This window comes from Talpa occidentalis, unplaced genomic scaffold, assembly GCF_014898055.3.
Source record: "Talpa occidentalis isolate TD23 unplaced genomic scaffold, MPIMG_talOcc4v2.1 talOcc4.7, whole genome shotgun sequence".
Taxonomy (NCBI): Eukaryota; Metazoa; Chordata; class Mammalia; order Eulipotyphla; family Talpidae; genus Talpa; species Talpa occidentalis.
Genome location: NW_023605083.1, coordinates 28,532,808 through 28,551,747, shown reverse-complemented (window position 1 = coordinate 28,551,747; position 18,940 = coordinate 28,532,808). Strand labels below are relative to the sequence as shown.

General features: G+C 39.0%; 1 protein-coding gene across 1 annotated transcript in view; it reads right to left on the bottom strand.

The window, feature by feature from the left end:
- Nucleotides 1-18,940, bottom strand: part of MAMDC2 (MAM domain containing 2) — a 138,138-nt gene that overhangs the window by 17,359 nt on the left and 101,839 nt on the right. Inside the window, exons 10-11 of the mRNA XM_037494274.2 lie at nucleotides 9,358-9,451; nucleotides 7,722-7,874 (exon numbers count right to left, since the gene is read on the bottom strand). Coding sequence (XP_037350171.1) covers nucleotides 7,722-7,874; nucleotides 9,358-9,451 — 247 coding nt within the window. The remainder of the gene's footprint in view (nucleotides 1-7,721; nucleotides 7,875-9,357; nucleotides 9,452-18,940) is intronic.

Here is an 18,940-nt window from a genome sequence, read left to right as displayed (position 1 = left end):
TGCCCATTTTACAACTAGTTTTATAGTCTTTAACTAGCTTCACTCAGAATTTGATAAATGGTTTGTCTTGAGTCCATGCTGCCTGCCTCCTGCCTCCTGTTTCAACTCCAAGTCTTCTCCAGGAATTCCTGGCTTGGGTCTCTACACAATCACTTAGCACCCATGCAGTGCAACCCAGAAATGAAGAAGGAGTGGGTGGTCAATGTTGAGTGGGCACATATGTTTAGGCAACAGATGGGAATCTACAGACAAGTATTTCTTTACTTCTCTACCTACAGAATGTGCCCGAGACATATTACAACATGGCTGCTCAGATGTTCCCATAGGAACAAGTCACCAGCTGGGTACAGCTGTGGCCAAATCAATGATATATCTTCATATTAGTTCTCCCTCCTTCATTGTTTTTTGATGCCTTTGCCTCATACTTCTGCTCCTTGGGATCACGTCTCTAAATATACTACCTGTTTACAAACACATATCTTAGAATTTAATTTCTTGGGAATGTGGATAGTATTCTATAGGCCAGTCAAATAGAGTACTTACAGTCCCCCAAAGTTGCCATTCTGCTTAATGGCGTCATACTCTATAAGTGCCATCCCCTTGTCCTGAGCTCCTCTGCCCTCATCCCATCCTCACTCCCTGCCATTATTCTTGATGAATTCTCACTCATTATTCAAGATGCGCTAAGAAGATCTGTTTCTCTCTGTGTGGTTCCTTTATCTCTAGAGCTTATCCCTTGTTACATTACTTATTTAATTTTGGGACAATTATTTGGTGCATAATGCATAGTTGATGCTCTGAAAATGTGGAATAAAGTAAGATCTTAGGGGCCTAATGTTATGTAACATTTATAATTTCTCTCAGATCTAAGATGTTTCATCTTATATTACATACCTGTAGCTTCTGACACTATTTACTTTAACAAATAAACAAAATGTTTCAAAGGGATCTTCATTTCCTTATGCCTTAATTTTTGAATAGGTGATCCTAGTCATATTGTTATCTGAAAGCTAATATATCGATCCACATAGAGTTTGAGACATTAGAGGCCAGGAAAAGAAGAAGCCACTTTTTGAGGGTTTAAGAGGGGTGTGTCTGTAGCCCTACAGTTAAACTGGCAACATTGATTCACTGACATCAGAAATAGCTGATAGCAATTTTAGATACTTTCTGCTGGATGCCTTTCTATGGAAGTCTAAAAATACCATGGGCTGGAATATATCCTTCCCAAAAGAAGATATCACGTTGGTGTAAAAGATGTTAGGGATAATACACTGTATATAAAGAACTGTGCTTTTCACAGGTAAGCTGTCTCTGCTCTCCCAGGTCTTGGCATCACGCAGACTGGAAACCTCTAGGGAGGTAATACAGATAGAGTATGACCATTTGGATCCCACATTGCTGAGATTTATTCCCTCTTCTACCTGTTACTACTGTGTGGCCCTGGAAAGCCACGCAATGTTTCCAAGCTTCGGTATCCTCATTTGAGAAGTGGGCACTTTTTTCAACTCCAACTTTACAGTTTGTTGGGAGAATTGCCATGCACTAAATAAATATTTGTCCCCCTTCCCATTCATATGTTGAAGTCCTAACACCAAGGATGATGGTTTTAGGAGGTGGGGCTTTAAGAGCCGAACAAGTTATGAGAGCCAGTATTCACAAATGGTATTATTATCCTTACTAGAGACCTTAGAAGGTTCCCTTGCCCCTTCCACCATGTGAGAAGACAGCTGTCTATGAACCGAAGGCAGGCTCACAAGACACCGAATTTGTTGGAACCTTGAGCTGACTTGCCTGCCTCCATAATAGTGAGAAATAATGTTTTCTGTGTAAGTATCTGGTCTTATTTCTGCTCAAAGTGATTAAGACAGATGTAAAAGTCCCAGCATAATGCCTGCACAGTATAAGTGTTCCATAAATGATCACTAGTTATTATTTCCCAATAAAACAATTGCTAAAGTAATTTTAAGAACAAAATCAAAATGCATTCAACTCAGTGTTATATCTAAAGGTACCCTGAGCACAACATAGCAAAACTTGCCTCCTCATCTGTGTTGTTTGCATATGAACCAAAAGATATACCCTTTAAAACATTTTAGTTAGAACACTGAAAGGTGTTTTGAGAACTTTTAAATATTTCTGTTGAAACAGGTGAAATAAGAATGAAGAAGTTAACTCTGGAAGCAATTTACTGAAGAAAAAATAAAAGCTAAATTCCTTGTGTTGTGTACCAGAGAATTTCATTTAATATATCAAGTATTTGCTTGGAATAAATTTTGAGTACACTAAGAAGCCTTTTCTTTACCATTTTTTCTATGAAATTTTACTCCAGTCAGCTGAAACAGTCTTCAAAGTTTTCAAAGACACAAAGCAAACACAATTATATCACCTTCTTTAAACAAAGACATACCTCTCCGAGTTAACTGATGTGAATCCCTATAAACCAGGGAAAACATAAGGAAAGAAGTATCTACTGAATGTGCTTTTGTTAGATTTTTTCATATTTTGTATAAATCGGGAGAAGGAACATGTTCTGCAAGTTAATCAAGTTTAAGTTATTTTAAAGATTTATTTTTATTTTTTGTTATTCATGCATACAAGAAATTTATTTTTATTTTTATTATTTATGCATGTTTTGCAAGTTAAACAAGTTTAGGTTATTTTAAAGATTTTTAAATTTTTTTTTATTATTTTTGCACATAAGAACTGGGGTATATGCCAGAGGTGCGGGGGGTGAGAAGATTCACCAGAGACAGAATGGGGAGCAGAATAGGCAGATCTACTGAAACACACTGCTGAGGGGAGCAGCAGGTGAGACAGGAGAGGTCTGCTGTGCCATGTGGGTCAGCATCCTAGCAGGAGATAGAACTCAGGCCACAGTGGTTGATGATAGCTTGATAGCGCTGAGACTCCAACCCCTGTGCCACTAGGGAGGGCCAAGTTTAAGTTATTTTAACATAAAGATGTGGGTATCAGAACAAAGCTAGATGGTTAGCACTTTATTAAGAGTTTACTCTGCTCCTTCTGTGTTTAACACACCGCACTAACTCGGGAGGGATTCTGTCATGGGTTCAACTGTGGCCTTCTAAAGTTCATACCTTGAAGCTCTGACTCTAATATTTCAAAATGGGATGGTATATGGAGACAGGGCTTTTAAAGAGGTAGATTAAATTACATTGTGTTTTTTTTTTTGGGGGGGGGGCTAATCTAATATGTCTGGTGTCTTCATAGGAAGAAATTAGGACACAATACAGACTGAGGTAAGACCATGTGAGGACACAAACTAAAACTAACTCTATCAATACCTTGATCTTGTACTTTTAGCCTCCAGATCCATGAGAAAGTAAATTCTGTTCTTTAAGTCATACAGTCTGCGGTGTTTTGTTGTGACAGCCCTAGCAAGCTAATACTTAATCCAAAGACCTGCCCTTGAAGTCACAATCCAGTTGGGAAGATAAAATGAATGCAAATATAGAATGATTAAGTAACTCTGTCTAGACTGGCATGGGAGGGATTACAATAGCAGCAGCAGTGATCGCCAACAATGATAAAGTCAAAAAAGGAGATGACATGGAGACAAGGAGGAGGGAAAGGGACTTTTGTTGAGTCCCAACTTGATATAAGCACTGTGAAGAGTGGCCTCAATGAGTGGTCACTCTTTTCAGTTTCCTTCCCTTCTTTCTGTTCTCTCATTTTGAAGTGCCTCAAGATTTAGTAATCGGACTATAGCTGGGTCTACATGTACTCCTTTGGAAATTTCATTAAATGCCCTCCATATGCCAATAAATTCCTACTTAAGTCATCTTACCTGAACTCCAGACTGTCCTCTCCACTTGCATATTCATTAGATATCTCAAATCTAATATATTTAAAACTGAGTTCTTGATCCCACAAACCTATCTACTGAATCTTTTCTATTCATTTGTTGATAACCCCTTTCTCTAGTTGCTCAGGTCAAAATTATTGAAATTGAGATTCTGGGAATATGGTGGCAGGGTGAAGATGATGGGCTTACCTCCTCCAAATGCTCACAACTAGATTGCAGCAAAACCAAAACCCCTGAAAGAAAAAGGGATGACCACAGCACATACGAGGAGCCATGGTCCAGAAGAAAACAGTTGGAAAACGTTCAAAGACTGTGTTTGCAGTGATACCAGAGCAGCACAACTCACAAGAGTTAAAGGCAGGCTGCTATGCAGAGTGCCCTACAGTTGCTCATTCAGGAGAACATGGTAACGGCCCAGCTCTTGAGACCTGGCACCAGATAAGGGGATGCAGAGAGTTGGCAGCCAGGACAGAGGGTGCGCTGCTGGAGAACTATAGGAGCCGAAGAGCAGAGCAAGGATCACTGGCTTCAGCCTGAGGCTCTCAATATAAACAGCTGGAGCCTGAATTGGTGGGGAGACACAGGCTGATTCACCTGTGTATCCTCATGAAAGTTGCTGGAAGCTGAAGCTGAAGCTGGGATATTCCAACATTCTGCCACCAGCACCCCTAGGGCTAAAACCAAAATAACAAAGGAACACTTGCATTAACCAGAGTTTAAGCACCTGCTAACAGCAGGAGCAGACACCCCAGAATAAGGCTCTGTGCTGGAAAGGAAGTGATCAACTCCTAGCCTAAGGCCATATAAACCGCAATCTGTGCCCAGCACTGTATCTAGTGCTTAAAAATAGCCCAGAGGAAGAAGCTGACATTCGACCATATGACACATTTAGACAAAGGTTGGCTTAGAGGAGGGAATCACTGTGGAACCCACCATGCAAGTGTGGCACCCATGGCACAGTAAGAAGCGAGGGTCTCTGATGTTCACTGGTGGTGATCCTTCGATGCCTTACTGTCTCAGTCCTTTTTCACCCACTGCCCTTTGCCAGGACCAGTTCTCCAATTACTTTAAAAGGTGCCAAGGCAATGGTGTGAAAGTCTATCCCTATTACAACCTATAAAATGATTGAAATCATCCTGACTCCTCTCTTTCTCTTACAACCTTATGTAATCCATCAAGAAATTCTGCTGACTCCATTTCAAAATACATCCAGAATTTGACCACAACTCACCACCTCCATTGCTACTATAAGGTCTGATCCACAGTCACTGGTAAATCTACCATTATGGTAAATTCACCATTATAGGTTTACTGGATTACTTGCATTATCCTCCTAACGGGGTTCTGTGATAATATTCTTGCCCCACTTCTCACCCCAAGTAGTTTCTTTAGATAATAGCCGGAGAGATTCTTTCAAAACCAGGTCAGATCACTTAATCCCTAAACTTTCACTCTCCAGTGTCCTTCCATCTCAGGTAAAGTAAAATCCAAAGGCCTTCTGATTGGTGACGAGATCCTCCAGGGTCTGATCTATTATCATTTCTCTGATCTCATTTCCTATCATGCTCTTCCCAGCTCACTCTGGATAGCTAAACCAGCCTTCCTGGCGTTCCTAGGACACACTGAGCATGCATACTTCTGTGTGCTTTGCACTGGCTCTTCTCTCTTCTTGGAACACTTCTTCCCAGCTATACACTTGGCTAACTTTCCAGTTACCTTCTCAAGGATTTCTATTGTGATATTTAGGTTAGCTAATTTGACCCATATCTTCCTCCCAATTGCCAAGCCCTCTTCCTACTTTTTTTTTTTTCTGTAGCAATTTTCACCTTCTACATGCTACATAAGTTATACTTAAGTGTAGTGTTGTCTTTCTTTACCTAGGAGAAAAGAAGCTCCAGGGGCAAATAATTATTTTGTCTGTTTTGTTCATCTGTGTTTACAGCAGTCACTCCATAAATATTTGTTGAATAAACAAATGAATTATAATTTATTGAATAAATTATAAATATGCCAGGATGTTTCCAAGTATGTATTACATATTGTCTTATCTAAATGTCACTACAATCTATGGAGTAGGTATAATTATTCCTAACATACAGATAAGGAAATTGAGGTTTAGAGAACTTCAAAGGCAGAATGGAGATTTGAATCCAGGCAGTCTAATAAAAGGCCCTTCGTTTTAAAACTCAACCATTCTTTGAAGTAGACAAATGGGTATGTAGCTATATTATGTTATAGTATAGAAATTATTCTAATTTTTATATGGAATAATTGAAACTGAGATTTTAAGTAACTACCTTTTTTTCAGGATTTCATGTACAGTAAATGGGTAACTCTAACTTCAAAGTTTGTGGGACTGTTATAACCATAACAGGTGACCTGTCTTGCCTTTTCAGAGACTTCTTCCCTTCACAGATTATTAATTTGCTTTGTCTTTTCTTCAGTTTTCAAGACATTCCATGACCTGTTACCCAGAAAATGCCCCTGCGCTAGTTTACCATACCACATTCTTCTTTTAGGGTGATAGAAGCTTAGAAAATATAGGAATAAACGGAATTAAACTCTGACCACTGAACTGTATTCCTTCTTTAGAATGAACTTTAAAAACTCACTGAATTGCTTTCCCTATACCCACTCCTCATGATCCACTAACAGGTGATCCACTCCTCATGATCCACTAACTGCATTCCTGGATACTTAAACTGATTGTGTTATAACCCTAATAGAACAACCTGCTGGGAAACACAAACACCTCAATCCGGTCCCTAGACTGTTGGTCTCCCGGACTAGCCTGAGGCAGAGATAGGAGTGATTAAACACAATCATTGAAAGATCTGCAAGCCTGAAGTGGAGGTTAGAAAAACTTCAGTCTTTGGTACTTAACTACAAAGGGAAAAATTCCACCAAGAACAATGAGAAATTCCACTTAAAGAAAGCTTTATAAAAATACCTCTTGCTCTGGCAAAACGTGAACTTACCCCAAAACTCCCCACCTGTGTTGGTGCAGGTGTCTTTTTCTTAATAATCCTGCCCCTTTCAAAAGACAGCTTCTTGCCCTTTAAGCACTACCCTTTTGCTCCTGTGCAAATGTCCCTACCCCCCCCTTTCATAAATCTACCATTTTAATTTACAATGAAGTTTCATTGCTAACTCACCTATACTGACTCACATGTGAATTCCTTCCTGCAAAGAGGTCAAGAACTCCTGGGTCCCTCAGCACTCCTGGGTCCTATTAAGGGCACCTCTTCTCAGATCTGTTTTTGCTATCAACCTTCTCCCCAGAAGAACACAATAAACACAACATCCAACTGGTATAGCAAGTGACATTTGCAGGACAGTGAGAAAGGTCTATTCTATGAGGTGTATTTGGTCGTTGACCTCATGTACAATTGCTGACACATGGTAACAGGAAGCAGATCAAATTTCAATCTATTTTATTCTAGTTTATACATTTTCTACAGAAAATGCAGCCCCTTATTGCCTACACCCCTTGAAGGATGCTTCTTGTGTGCTTATCCTACTGCTAGAAAACCGGGAGTCAAACTTGCATGTCTCCTCCACTGCCTGCCAGTACATTTCTATGCCAACTGACATCACCATTCCCCCTGCCCCCACTTTTGTCCCTATCTTTGATTTTTTAACCACTTCTAGTTAAATTATCTTTGTGTGCTTATCTTTGTAAGGCCATTTAGATCTTTGAAGCAAGCAATACCAGTGTGTAACGAACAGAAAGAATGAGGTTAAAATGTATACATTGAATTGTTCCTTGTGTGAATCACCTCAGTTCATTCTAGACATAAGACATAAATTTGCACATTTCAAAATTCAGTAAATGACCCTCAGAATGTTATTTTAGAAACATTCCTTAAAAAATACACCATGTGGCATAACTCACCTACCCCAGTAGTGTGATCTCCCTTTGGTCCTGTGTAGGAGGTGGGAGTTTCTCCCCTCCTTCTGTGCCAGCTGCTCCGGTTTCTTCTTTCCTGAGTAAACGTACATTCATCTTGTTCGAAAGTACACTCTCCAGGTGGAGGTGGAAGTCGCTCTACAAGGAAATAGCAGGTGTTGCAATTGCTGAGGCGCTGTCAATGAATATGTATTCCAGGGCCCACTGTCAGCCCACTCGGCATGAATGAGTTCGCCCATATGCCATACATTTGCGAGCCAGCCCCACACTGGTAGCCCACCTACACCACTACATTCTTGCCTCCAGTTAGAGTCTGGATGCTTGCCATAACTGCAGAGAATAATGAGAAGTCTAGATCCAAAAGTTGTGGGAAACTTTGAGAAAGAAACTTTCTCTGATTTATAATTTAATTTATGTGAATGAACTCACAAAGCTGTGAAAATTGGAGGTAAATTGCCTCTATGGAAATATGTAAAGTAATAAAATTGCAAATGCAGGAACTTTCTCTAGAAATTTAGAACGTGTCAAGAGAATCCTAGAACTACCCTATTTTTCCTTGCAGGGAGGGCAGAATTCAAGAGACTAAATGTTCTATAGCCATAACTTAGCTAAACTTGTGTGGAACAATTTATTTAATTCTTCTGTGACTTAGTATTCTTATCTGTAATGTGGGAATTTTTTTCAAAGATTTATTTATTTATGCATACAAGAGCTGGGGTGTAGGCCAAAGGTGTGGTGGGTGAAAGGATTCACTAGAGACACAGTGGGGAGCAGAAAAGGCAGACTGACTGAAATACACTGCTGAGGGGAGCAGCAGGCGAGACAGGAGAGGTCTGCTGCGCCATGTGGGTGAGCTCCCCGGCAGGCCAGGGCAGAGGATAGATCTTGTGCTGCAGTGGCTGGCAATAGCTTGATAGTGCTGCATCTTTAACTCCTGAGCCACCAGGGAGGCCCAAAATATGAAGTTCTTAACAAATGTGAACTAATAATATGCAGTGGTGGTAACTGGTAGACAGAGACCAACGAGTTGGGTTGGGGTGAGCACCATTTCCTCATTAGATATAATGGCCAACACTTAGTCACCATCTTTATTTTGTCACTATCACCAATGCTCAGCCTACATTTCTTTATTACATCAGTCACTTAGGAAATATTATTTAAAAATTTTTTGTGTAATAACAACTTCATCAGTATTGATCGAAAAATCTGCATTTGTATAAGACAGTAATAATAACAATAATAATTATAATAGGAGGTTTTTTCCTATTGAATTATCATTATCTAAGTTTCAGGAAGTATTTTCTTAAAGCCTTGTTTTATGCCGGGCCCTATGCTGGGGAGTTTATATGTACTATTCCCAATGTTCATGCAGATATTACTACTTTTCCTACAGGTGAGGACACAGGGGTCAAGTCACATGTGCTAAGTCACACACTGTATCCAGTCATCATTTCTAAATTCCAAAGCCTACTACACAGCTCTGTTGAGAGGCACTTCAAACAAAAAAAAAGTAAATGATGGACTAGCACAAATTAAATGTCCATGGAATGTTTTTAGATTAACAGGAAATATCACCTATAGGCCAGAGAGACAAAGAGAGCAGAAATGATGACAGTCTTACCTGGAGATGAGCAGCTTCCCAATTCTATTGTAATATCATCTAGGGCGACAAGTCCGCAGTCCCAAAAACTTTTGCATAGGCTCATGAAAACCACCTGCAATTCAGAAAAATATAGCTATGAATTTTGCTATCTGCACATCAGAAAATCTTCCAATCTTAGGTTTAACACAACAGTCATGCATAAGCAAACTACAGACACCTCTTCCTTATCCTTATGAATAACCTTACAGAGGCATGAATAATGGTTACCATTTATATATGTCCCTGGAAATATTCCTATTTTTTTAAGCACAGTCAAGCTCATAATGATACATTGTATATACCAATGCTGGAATTAGTTTGCATTCTTCAAAAATTGGAGAGGAAAGCAAGAGGTTAAATGGGTGGCAGAGAAAAACCCATTAGGTTTTAAATATTTTCCTCCAGATAATTCACAAAGTGCATACAGAGTTGATGGTATTCCAAGCATTTTTACAAACATTTCCAGTATAAACACTATTGATTTTTTTTTTTGGAAACGACTTTCTGGCAATGTGCTTCATTCACATTGTGAACAAAGTCCCAGTGATTAGCCATCTGGAGACTTATGTTCCATTTCCAAAGAGAAGATCTATGTCCCCGGATGGTATTGCTAATAAAATCCCTAAATACAGTTATTTTATCATGCCAAACATTTTTACTGTTGTATGTGAAGGAAAAACAAATTCATATCATAAATTATTAAAGTCATTGTGCCAGAGAGGGAGAAGAAAAAAAGTCTTGTATTTCTTTCCATTAGGCCCATTTTAAAGCCTACTTTTCATATACAGAACGAGCAAAGAACACTTTTCAAAACAGTTACATTAAATTATCTCATGTATAACCTAATGTACATAATAATGTCTCACGTTTCTCATGTATAACCTAATGTTTAATTAGCACAAGGTCACTCAGTCCATGTTCAATCCCTCAAATACAAAACTGAACTCAAAAACAAAGGGAGATATAACAGAGACTAAAATGCAAGTTACAAAGACATTTAGGAACATTTGATTTTTTTTTTTTTTTAAGATTCTACTCTTTAGTATATTAGGTTTTCAATTCATCTGCGTTATAACTAGGATCCCTGTGCTCTTGGCTGGTCAGAACCATCTGAAGATAGAATTTATTTTAAAAGAAAATTTAAAGTAATGTGACATCTTGCCAGTATGAAAAATATAAAATGTCTTAAACCAAGGGGGCGGAGCAACATGGCGGCGAGGAGACGCTGCGAGTAAGATCTCCCATTAAAAAAAGTTAATAGGGAGGAAAAGTGGCAGGTCCCAGTGAGAAGTGGGACACGGAAGATAAATGGGTGACGCCAGCAAACTACCCGAAGAAGAAAGTCGCCATAAAAGAGGACCAGAAGGGAGGAAAGCGCAGAACCCTGCTCCCCTCCCCCGCCCACAGAGGCGGCACTCTCCGACCGGCAGAGAGGAGGGAAACAACAAACTAAAACGGCCCACAAGAACAAACTACGCAGCAAGCGGGACTGTGAGTGGAAAGGAACTATTGCAGCCACCACACCCCGTGACCGGGAGCTGTGGAGAACCCTGCAGGATTCGCCGCGGCGGTGAGCGAACGGCTCCGGGCGCCATTAGAGAAGAACAAAGACCCCGGGAGACGCGCGCACAGCCCGGGCTGGCGCGGGAAAGCGGCACGCTCGGCGCGCTTGAAAAGAAAACGCGGACCGGGATCGCAGCAGCCCAGGTCCCCGCGCCTGCGACCTAGACTTGCGGGGAGACGCGCGGAGGTCCTCACTGAGGTGAAGGTCCCTCCCTGAGTGAGCAGGAACCAGGCGCCCAGGCACAGGAGCGGGGTGCAAAAGGCGCCATTCCCGCGCCACTGAACTGGGCTACAGCCCGCGTCCTGGACCTGAGGGCTTTGGAACTGAGACCCGGGGCACGAAATTTGGGGCGTGGGTTCTCCACGACGGTGGGGCACAAGGCAGACACAGCACCCCAAAGCTGTTGAGGTTTACCCTACCATTCCCACTCTGTTCCCTGTCCCACGGGGTGGGGGGAGGCGAAAAACAGCCCCCCAAGGACAATAGGAGAGATCTCTGGCGCCACCTAGCGACCAGAAAAAAAAAGTCACTAACACCCCATAGAACAGGAAATTTCTTAAGACTGCTTGAAAAGGGCAGAAGGCTTCTGGAGGACCCAGTGGCCAGCCGGGAAGTTAGCCCATGCCAGGCCCCTTCCGACCAGCAGTCTGAGCCCACAGAGGGAGCAGACACCCACGTCCGGGGCAGACCAGGTGCGCAGAAGAGTGTGCCTGAAACCAGAGGCGCAGGGACTGCATCCCGCTTCGCCATTTTAGAACAGGGACATTTCTTCAGTAAAAACCGCCTAAAACCAGCAGAAAGCTGCCCCAGAAGCCAGAGATGGCTCCTGGAGGAGCCAGAGGGGAGCGGAGAAGTTCACCCAAGATGCCACCCAGTCCGAGCAACACAGTGTCCCAATGCATACGACAAATTAGAAAACAGACAGTAGGGAGTAGAAGAACCACACGCAACCTAACAACTCCTCAGGAAAGAAGCACACCACAAAAAGAAAACCACTTCCCAGATTGCAACGACAGCAACTTGGAAGAACTTCTGAGCCTTTCAGAAAGAGAATTTAAAATTGCCATGATTAAAAAAGTGATAGATCAGAAGAAGGAAATTGAGTCCCTAAAGAGGGAAAACAATATCAGAAGAATGAAATTGAGTCCCTAGAGAGGGAAGTAAAAGAAATGCAGGAGATCAAAGAATTAATGGAGGAACTAAAGAACTCTGGGAAAAGCAATGAAAGCAGAATAGATGAAATGGAAGAACGAATAAGTACTCTTGAAGACACAGAAATAAAAAGAACCAAAACAGAAAAGGAAAGAGAAGTACGAAGGAAAAAGAATGAAGAAAGACTCCGGGAACTATCTGACTCCATGAGGAAAGGAAATATAAGAGTTATAGGAATTCCAGAAGGAGAGGAGAGAGATGTAGGAACAGAGGAAATATTCCAGGAGATAATTGAAGAGAACTCCCCAAATGCGAAGAAGGAGCTGAAAATTGATATACAAGAAGCAAGAAGAACACCAAACTTCCACGACGAAAGGAAAAACACAGCAAGACACATAATAGTAAAGCTCCCAAGAATCCAGGACAAGGAAAAAATAATGAAGCTGACAAGAGGGAAGAAACAGATAACATTCAAAGGAAAACCAATCAGGCTGACATCAGACTTCTCTGAAGAAACACTACGGGCAAGGAGAGAGTGGAGGGACATAGTCAACAGACTCCAAGAAAACAGATGCCAACCAAGAATACTCTATCCCGCAAAGCTCTCCTTCCTCCATGAAGAAAGAATATGGACCTTCCCAGACAAAGAGAAACTCCGGAATTTCATTACGACTAAACCCCCACTCCAAAAAATACTACAAGGAATCCTAAAGCCAGAACCTCAGAGGGACGAATAACAACGAAAGAAGACCAAAAAAAAAAAAGTTATTAAAAGAATAAATAAATAAAATCAAAGGAAAGACAAACACAATGGCAAATACAGATGCTAACATATCAATATTAACTCTAAATGTAAATGGACTAAACTCTTCAATAAAAAGACACAGAGTTGCAGCCTGGATTAAGAAACAAAACCCAACCTTTTGCTGTCTCCAGGAAACACATTTAGCTACAAAAGATAAAAATAGGCTCAAAGTCAAAGGATGGAAAACAATCCTACAAGCAAATGGGCCAAAAAAGAAAGCAGGAACAGCTATACTTATATCAGATAAAACAGATTTCAAACTCAAAAAGGGAAAAAGAGACCCCAATGGTCACTACATTATGATCAAGGGGACAATACTTCAAGAAGAATTAACACTCATTAACATATACTCACCAAACGAAAGAGCACCAAAATATATCAGACAACTGTTGTCCTCTCTGAAAACAGACATCAGAGAAAACACATACGTAGTGGGAGACTTCAACACACCACTATCAACAATGGATAGATCAACAAGACAAAAAATAAGTAAAGAAACTAAAGCTCTAAATACGGACCTAGAGCATTTGGGCTTAACAGACATCTATAGAACACTAAACCCAAAAAAAACGGAGTACACATTTTTCTCAAGCGCACATGGATCATTCTCCAGGATCGATCACATACTGGGGCACAAGACAAACATCAACAGATACACCAAGATTGAAATCATACCAACCATCTTTTCTGACCACGAAGGCATCAAACTAGAAATAAACCATAAAAAGAAGGCAAGGAACTATCCTACCTCATGGAGATTAAAAACCACACTACTGGAAGACCACTGGACTAACGAGGAGATCAAAGAAGAAATTAAAAAATTCTTTGAATTGAATGACAAGGAGGACACCAATATCCTAAATGTATGGGATGCAGCAAAAGCAGTAATAAGAGGAAAATATATAGCAATAGAAGCTCACATCAAGAAACAAGAAAGAACTCAAAGAAACAACCTAATCTTGAAGCTCAAAGATCTAGAAAAAGAACAACAAAAAAACCCCAAAACCAGTAGAAGAAAAGAAATAATAAAAACCAAAGCAGAAATAAATGAAATTGAAACTAAAAAAACAATCCAAAAGATCAATGAAACCAAGAGCTGGTTCTTTGAAAAAATAAATAAAATAGACAAACCCCTAGCCAGGCTCACAAAGGAAAAGAGGGAGAAAGCACAAATACACAGGATCATAAATGAAAGAGGAGAAATCACAACGGACACAGCAGAAATCAAAAGAATAATCAGTAACTACTATGAACAGTTATATGGAAACAAGTTCAACAATCTAGAGGAGATGGACAAATTCCTACAACTCTACAATCACCCAAAGCTAGATAAAGAAGAAATAGAACACCTAAACAGACCAATTACAATTAGCGAAATTGAAATGGTAATCAAAAACCTCCCCAAAAACAAAAGTCCAGGACCTGATGGATTTACAAATGAATTCTACCAAACATTCAGAGACGAATTAGTGCCTATCCTTCACAAACTCTTCCAAAAAATTGAGAAGGAAGGGACAATACCAAACACGTTCTATGAAGCCAATATTATACTAATACCAAAACCGAATAAGGACAACACAAAAAAGGAAAACTACAGGCCAATCTCCCTAATGAACACTGATGCAAAAATCCTCAATAAAATTTTAGCTATCAGAATCCAACAATGTATCCATAAGATAATTCACCACGACCAAGTTGGATTCATTCCAGGGACACAAGGATGGTTTAACATCTGAAAATCAATCAACGTTATCCAACACATCAACAAAAAGAAATATAAAAACCATATGATAATATCAATAGATGCTGAGAAAGCTTTCGACAAAGTGCAACACCCATTCATGATAAAAGCCCTTGAAATTCTTGGGATACAAGGAACATACCTCAACATCATAAAGGCCATCTATGACAAGCCAACAGCCAGTATCATTCTCAATGGTGAAAAGCTGAAAGCAATTCCATTAAGATCTGGAACAAGACAAGGATGTCCACTCTCACCACTGCTTTTCAATATAATACTGGAAGTCCTAGCCAGAGCAATAAGACAAGAGAAAGACATCCAAGGAATCCAAATAGGAAAAGAAGAAGTCAAACTATCACTATTTGCAGATGATATGATAATATACATAGAGAACCCCAAAATCTCCACAGAAAAACTAATTCAACTCATCAATCAATTCAGTAAAGTGGCAGGATACAAAATCAACACGCAAAAGTCAGTAGCCTTCCTATACACAAACAACAAATCTGAAGAAGAAGAAATCAAAAAAACCATCCCTTTTATTATCGAAACAAAAAAGATCAAATATTTGGGAATAAATCTAACAAAAGAGGTAAAGGACCTATACAAAGAAAACTATAAAACACTGTTAAAAGAAATAGAAGAAGACACAAAGAAATGGAAAGACATCCCCTGCTCATGGATTGGAAGAATAAACATTATTAAAATGGCCATCCTACCAAAAGCAATCTACAGATTCAATGCTATTCCAATCAAAATTTCAATGTCATTCTTCAAAGAAATAGAACAATTATTGATGAAATTCATATGGAATCACCAAAAACCCCGAATAGCCAAAGCTCTACTGAAAAATAAAGAAGGAAATGGAGGCATCACACTCCCAGACTTCAAACTATACTATAAAGCCATAATCATCAAAACTGCATGGTATTGGAACAAGATCAGACATACAGACCAATGGAATCGAATAGAAAATCCAGAAATAAACCCACAGATTTATGGTCAACTAATCTTTGACAAAGGAGCAAAGACTATGCATTGGAGCAAAGAAAGTTTGTTCAATAAATGGTGCTGGGAAAACTGGGTCGCTACATGCAAAAGAATGAAGCTTGACCACTACCTCACACCATACACAAAAATCAACTCAAAATGGATTAAAGAACTAGACATAAGACCTGAAACCATAAAATACATAGAAGGAAATATAGGCGAAACACTACGGGATTTGCACATCAAAGACATCTTTACAGACACATCACCCAAAGCAGTGATAGTGAAGGCAAAGATAAACAGCTGGGACTACATCAAATTAAAGAGCTTCTGCACAGCAAAAAGACAATAACAAAAACAAAGAGAAACCCCACCAACTGGGAGAACATTTTTGCACCCAACACTAATGATAAAGGACTGATCACAAAAATCTGCAAAGAGCTGATGAGACTCAACAACAACAAAGAAAATAATCCAGTCAAAAAATGGGCAGAAGAGCTAAAAAGAAACTTCTCTGAAGAGGAAATGCAAATGGCCAACAGGCATATGAAAAAATGTTCAACATCACTTGTCATCAGGGAAATGCAAATCAAAACTACCATGAGATACCATCTTACACCAGTGAGAATGGCACTTATTAAAAAAACTAGCAACAACAAATGTTGGTGAGGGTGTGGAGAAAAAGGAACTCTTCTGCACTGTTGGTGGGAGTGCAAACTGGTCCAACCACTGTGGAGAGCTGTGTGGAGATTTCTGGACCTACTAAACATAGAGCTTCCATATGATCCAGCAATTCCACTCCTAGGTATTTACCCAAAGGACACAGAAACATCCATTCCAAAGAACACCTGCACCCCTATGTTTATAGCAGCACTGTTTACAATAGCTAAGCTTTGGAAACAACCCAAATGCCCAGAAATAGATGACTGGATCAAGAAGATGTGGTACATATATACCATGGAATATTACTCAGCATTCAAAAAAGATAAACACATGCAATTTGCAGCAACATGGATGGCGCTGGAAGGGATCATGCTCAGCGAAATAAGCCAAAAAGAAAAAGAAAAATACCGGATGGTCTCACTCATAGCAGGAATCTAGAAAACTTAAATAAGGGACCAGGAAAATGAATATAAGAAAGTGAAAATCAAAAGCAACAAAAAACTATGAACCAGAGACACTTTTTGGGGGTGGGGCGGGAGGGGAAGGATTGGGGTCAGAATGGGGCGTTTGCAATTGTATGGGGGAATATAAAAATAAAATTTATTATTTAAAAAAAAATGTCTTAAACCAGATATTCAGAAAATTACTAATCATAAGATTTGTGAAAGTTTACTCAAACTGGGTTGATATTACTTTAAAGTATATAAAAGGTAGTATGGAATTGTAACAATATATAACTGTGTATTTACAGAAGACAAAATAAAATGGGATTTTTAAAATTTTGTTAATTTTCTCATTTTTAGGTTATCTGCCTATATAAAATATTTTTTTGTAAGATTTATGCCTGGGAATTTATTGATCATTTGCAAAACAAAGATCTATGTCACTAGCCCTGAATGCAATTACATTTTATCAGCAACTTTTACTGTTAGTTGGGAAGGGTAGTAATCTGTCTTATAATTTATTGCATTAATTGTGCTGCAGAGAAAAAAGTTTTGGCTTTTTTTCCTTTTGGCAGTTTTAAAGTCTATTTTTCACATGAAAAGTGGAAAAGTACATTTTCAGAATGAATCTGTGATAGTGAAGTGATTCATTATGTAAATCATTACTTGAATAAGACAAAAATTTGGCATATAAATGTATTCTAAAGGGAAGAAATAATAATGTGCTTTCACATGTTTACTACAGCATTATTTTATAGTGACCATAAAACCAAACAAAAGCAACCAAACAAAATGAACCAAACTTTCAAAAATAGAGAAAATAAACTATGGTAACACAATCTAAGAAATAGGCAATGATTAGCTCTAATAGCTTGTGAATATTATTTAGTACTATAGAAAATTATTTCTCTCACAACATTAAGTGAAAAAAAAATCCCTCTATAATACATAAAGTAAGATAAAGTTGTATTTAACTCATTTAAAACACACAGGAAAAAAACCTTGAAAATCTGCATAATTGATAACCATTATGTTAGGCTCATGAAACTAGGGGTATTAAACAGAATTTTCCCTTTTCTTCTAAATATTCTATAATTTTATTATAATTATAATTTAAAATAAAAGAAAAGGAATCAGGGTATCTATAATTAAGATGTGGAAGAGTAAATATTTCCTAGATTGGCATTATTATGGTAGCCAAAGAACACATGGCTATTTAGATCAAAATTAAATAAGAAAAGTTCTCCAGCTATAAAAAAGGATTAAAATTAACTAAAATTAAAAAGTCATTTGTTTAGTCACACTAACCACATTTCAAGTGCTCTATAACCACATATAGCTAGTGGCCAACTGAATTAGACACAGCAGATTTTCTGCATTGCAGAAAGTTCTATTGAAGAACGGTTCTATCTGGTTCTATGGAGAACAGTTTCTACTGCAGAAAGTTCAATCCAATAGAACTTTCTGGATTTGGGGAGGGTGGCATTCCAAACAAGTTCTAAACTGCCACAGAGGTTTAAGTGAAATGCTAAAAATATTCTAGAGAGTATCAACGCACGAGGTTGTTCCTATCTTGGAACTCTTTTCATACTTAGAATACTAACTAGACTACTTGTCATTCTATTTGATAAAAAGGCCCACAAGTCAGTCAGTTATGGATTATATAAAAATTAGGCTTCAAACCTAAAATCTATTTGACAGCTGTCTATGGACATTCTAACACACACAAAAAAAAACATGAAAAAATCTGCTTATTTGGTATACCACATTGGAGTTCTGCTGCCCCTCTTGTGCTGCCATCTTACATGTTGAGGGCTACCTAAGGTGAAGAGCTTATTTTAGGGCAGTTGTAATGGCAAGCTGATGACTGGGCCTGAATGACACGGGGCAAAGGAAAGCCAGCCAGCTTGGTCTATTCTTAAATCTGTCTGTTGGTCCAGTTAAGAATATGACAAGAAGAGAATTGACCATAGTCTAAGTTCTTGGGGTGGGGCTGGGGGGGTTAACCTCTTGTTTATTGATCTATCTACTTCCAAAAGAGTGTCATTTTAGCCAGTATTTCAAAGCAAATGGAATATTTCTAAAGACAGAAAACAAATTCTTAGGCAACACGAATGTATATTGATTTCTGTTTGAGAGGGGAGAAGATGAGGACAAAATAAAATGATATCTTCTTGACAGGTGCTTCTGATTTTATACAAATT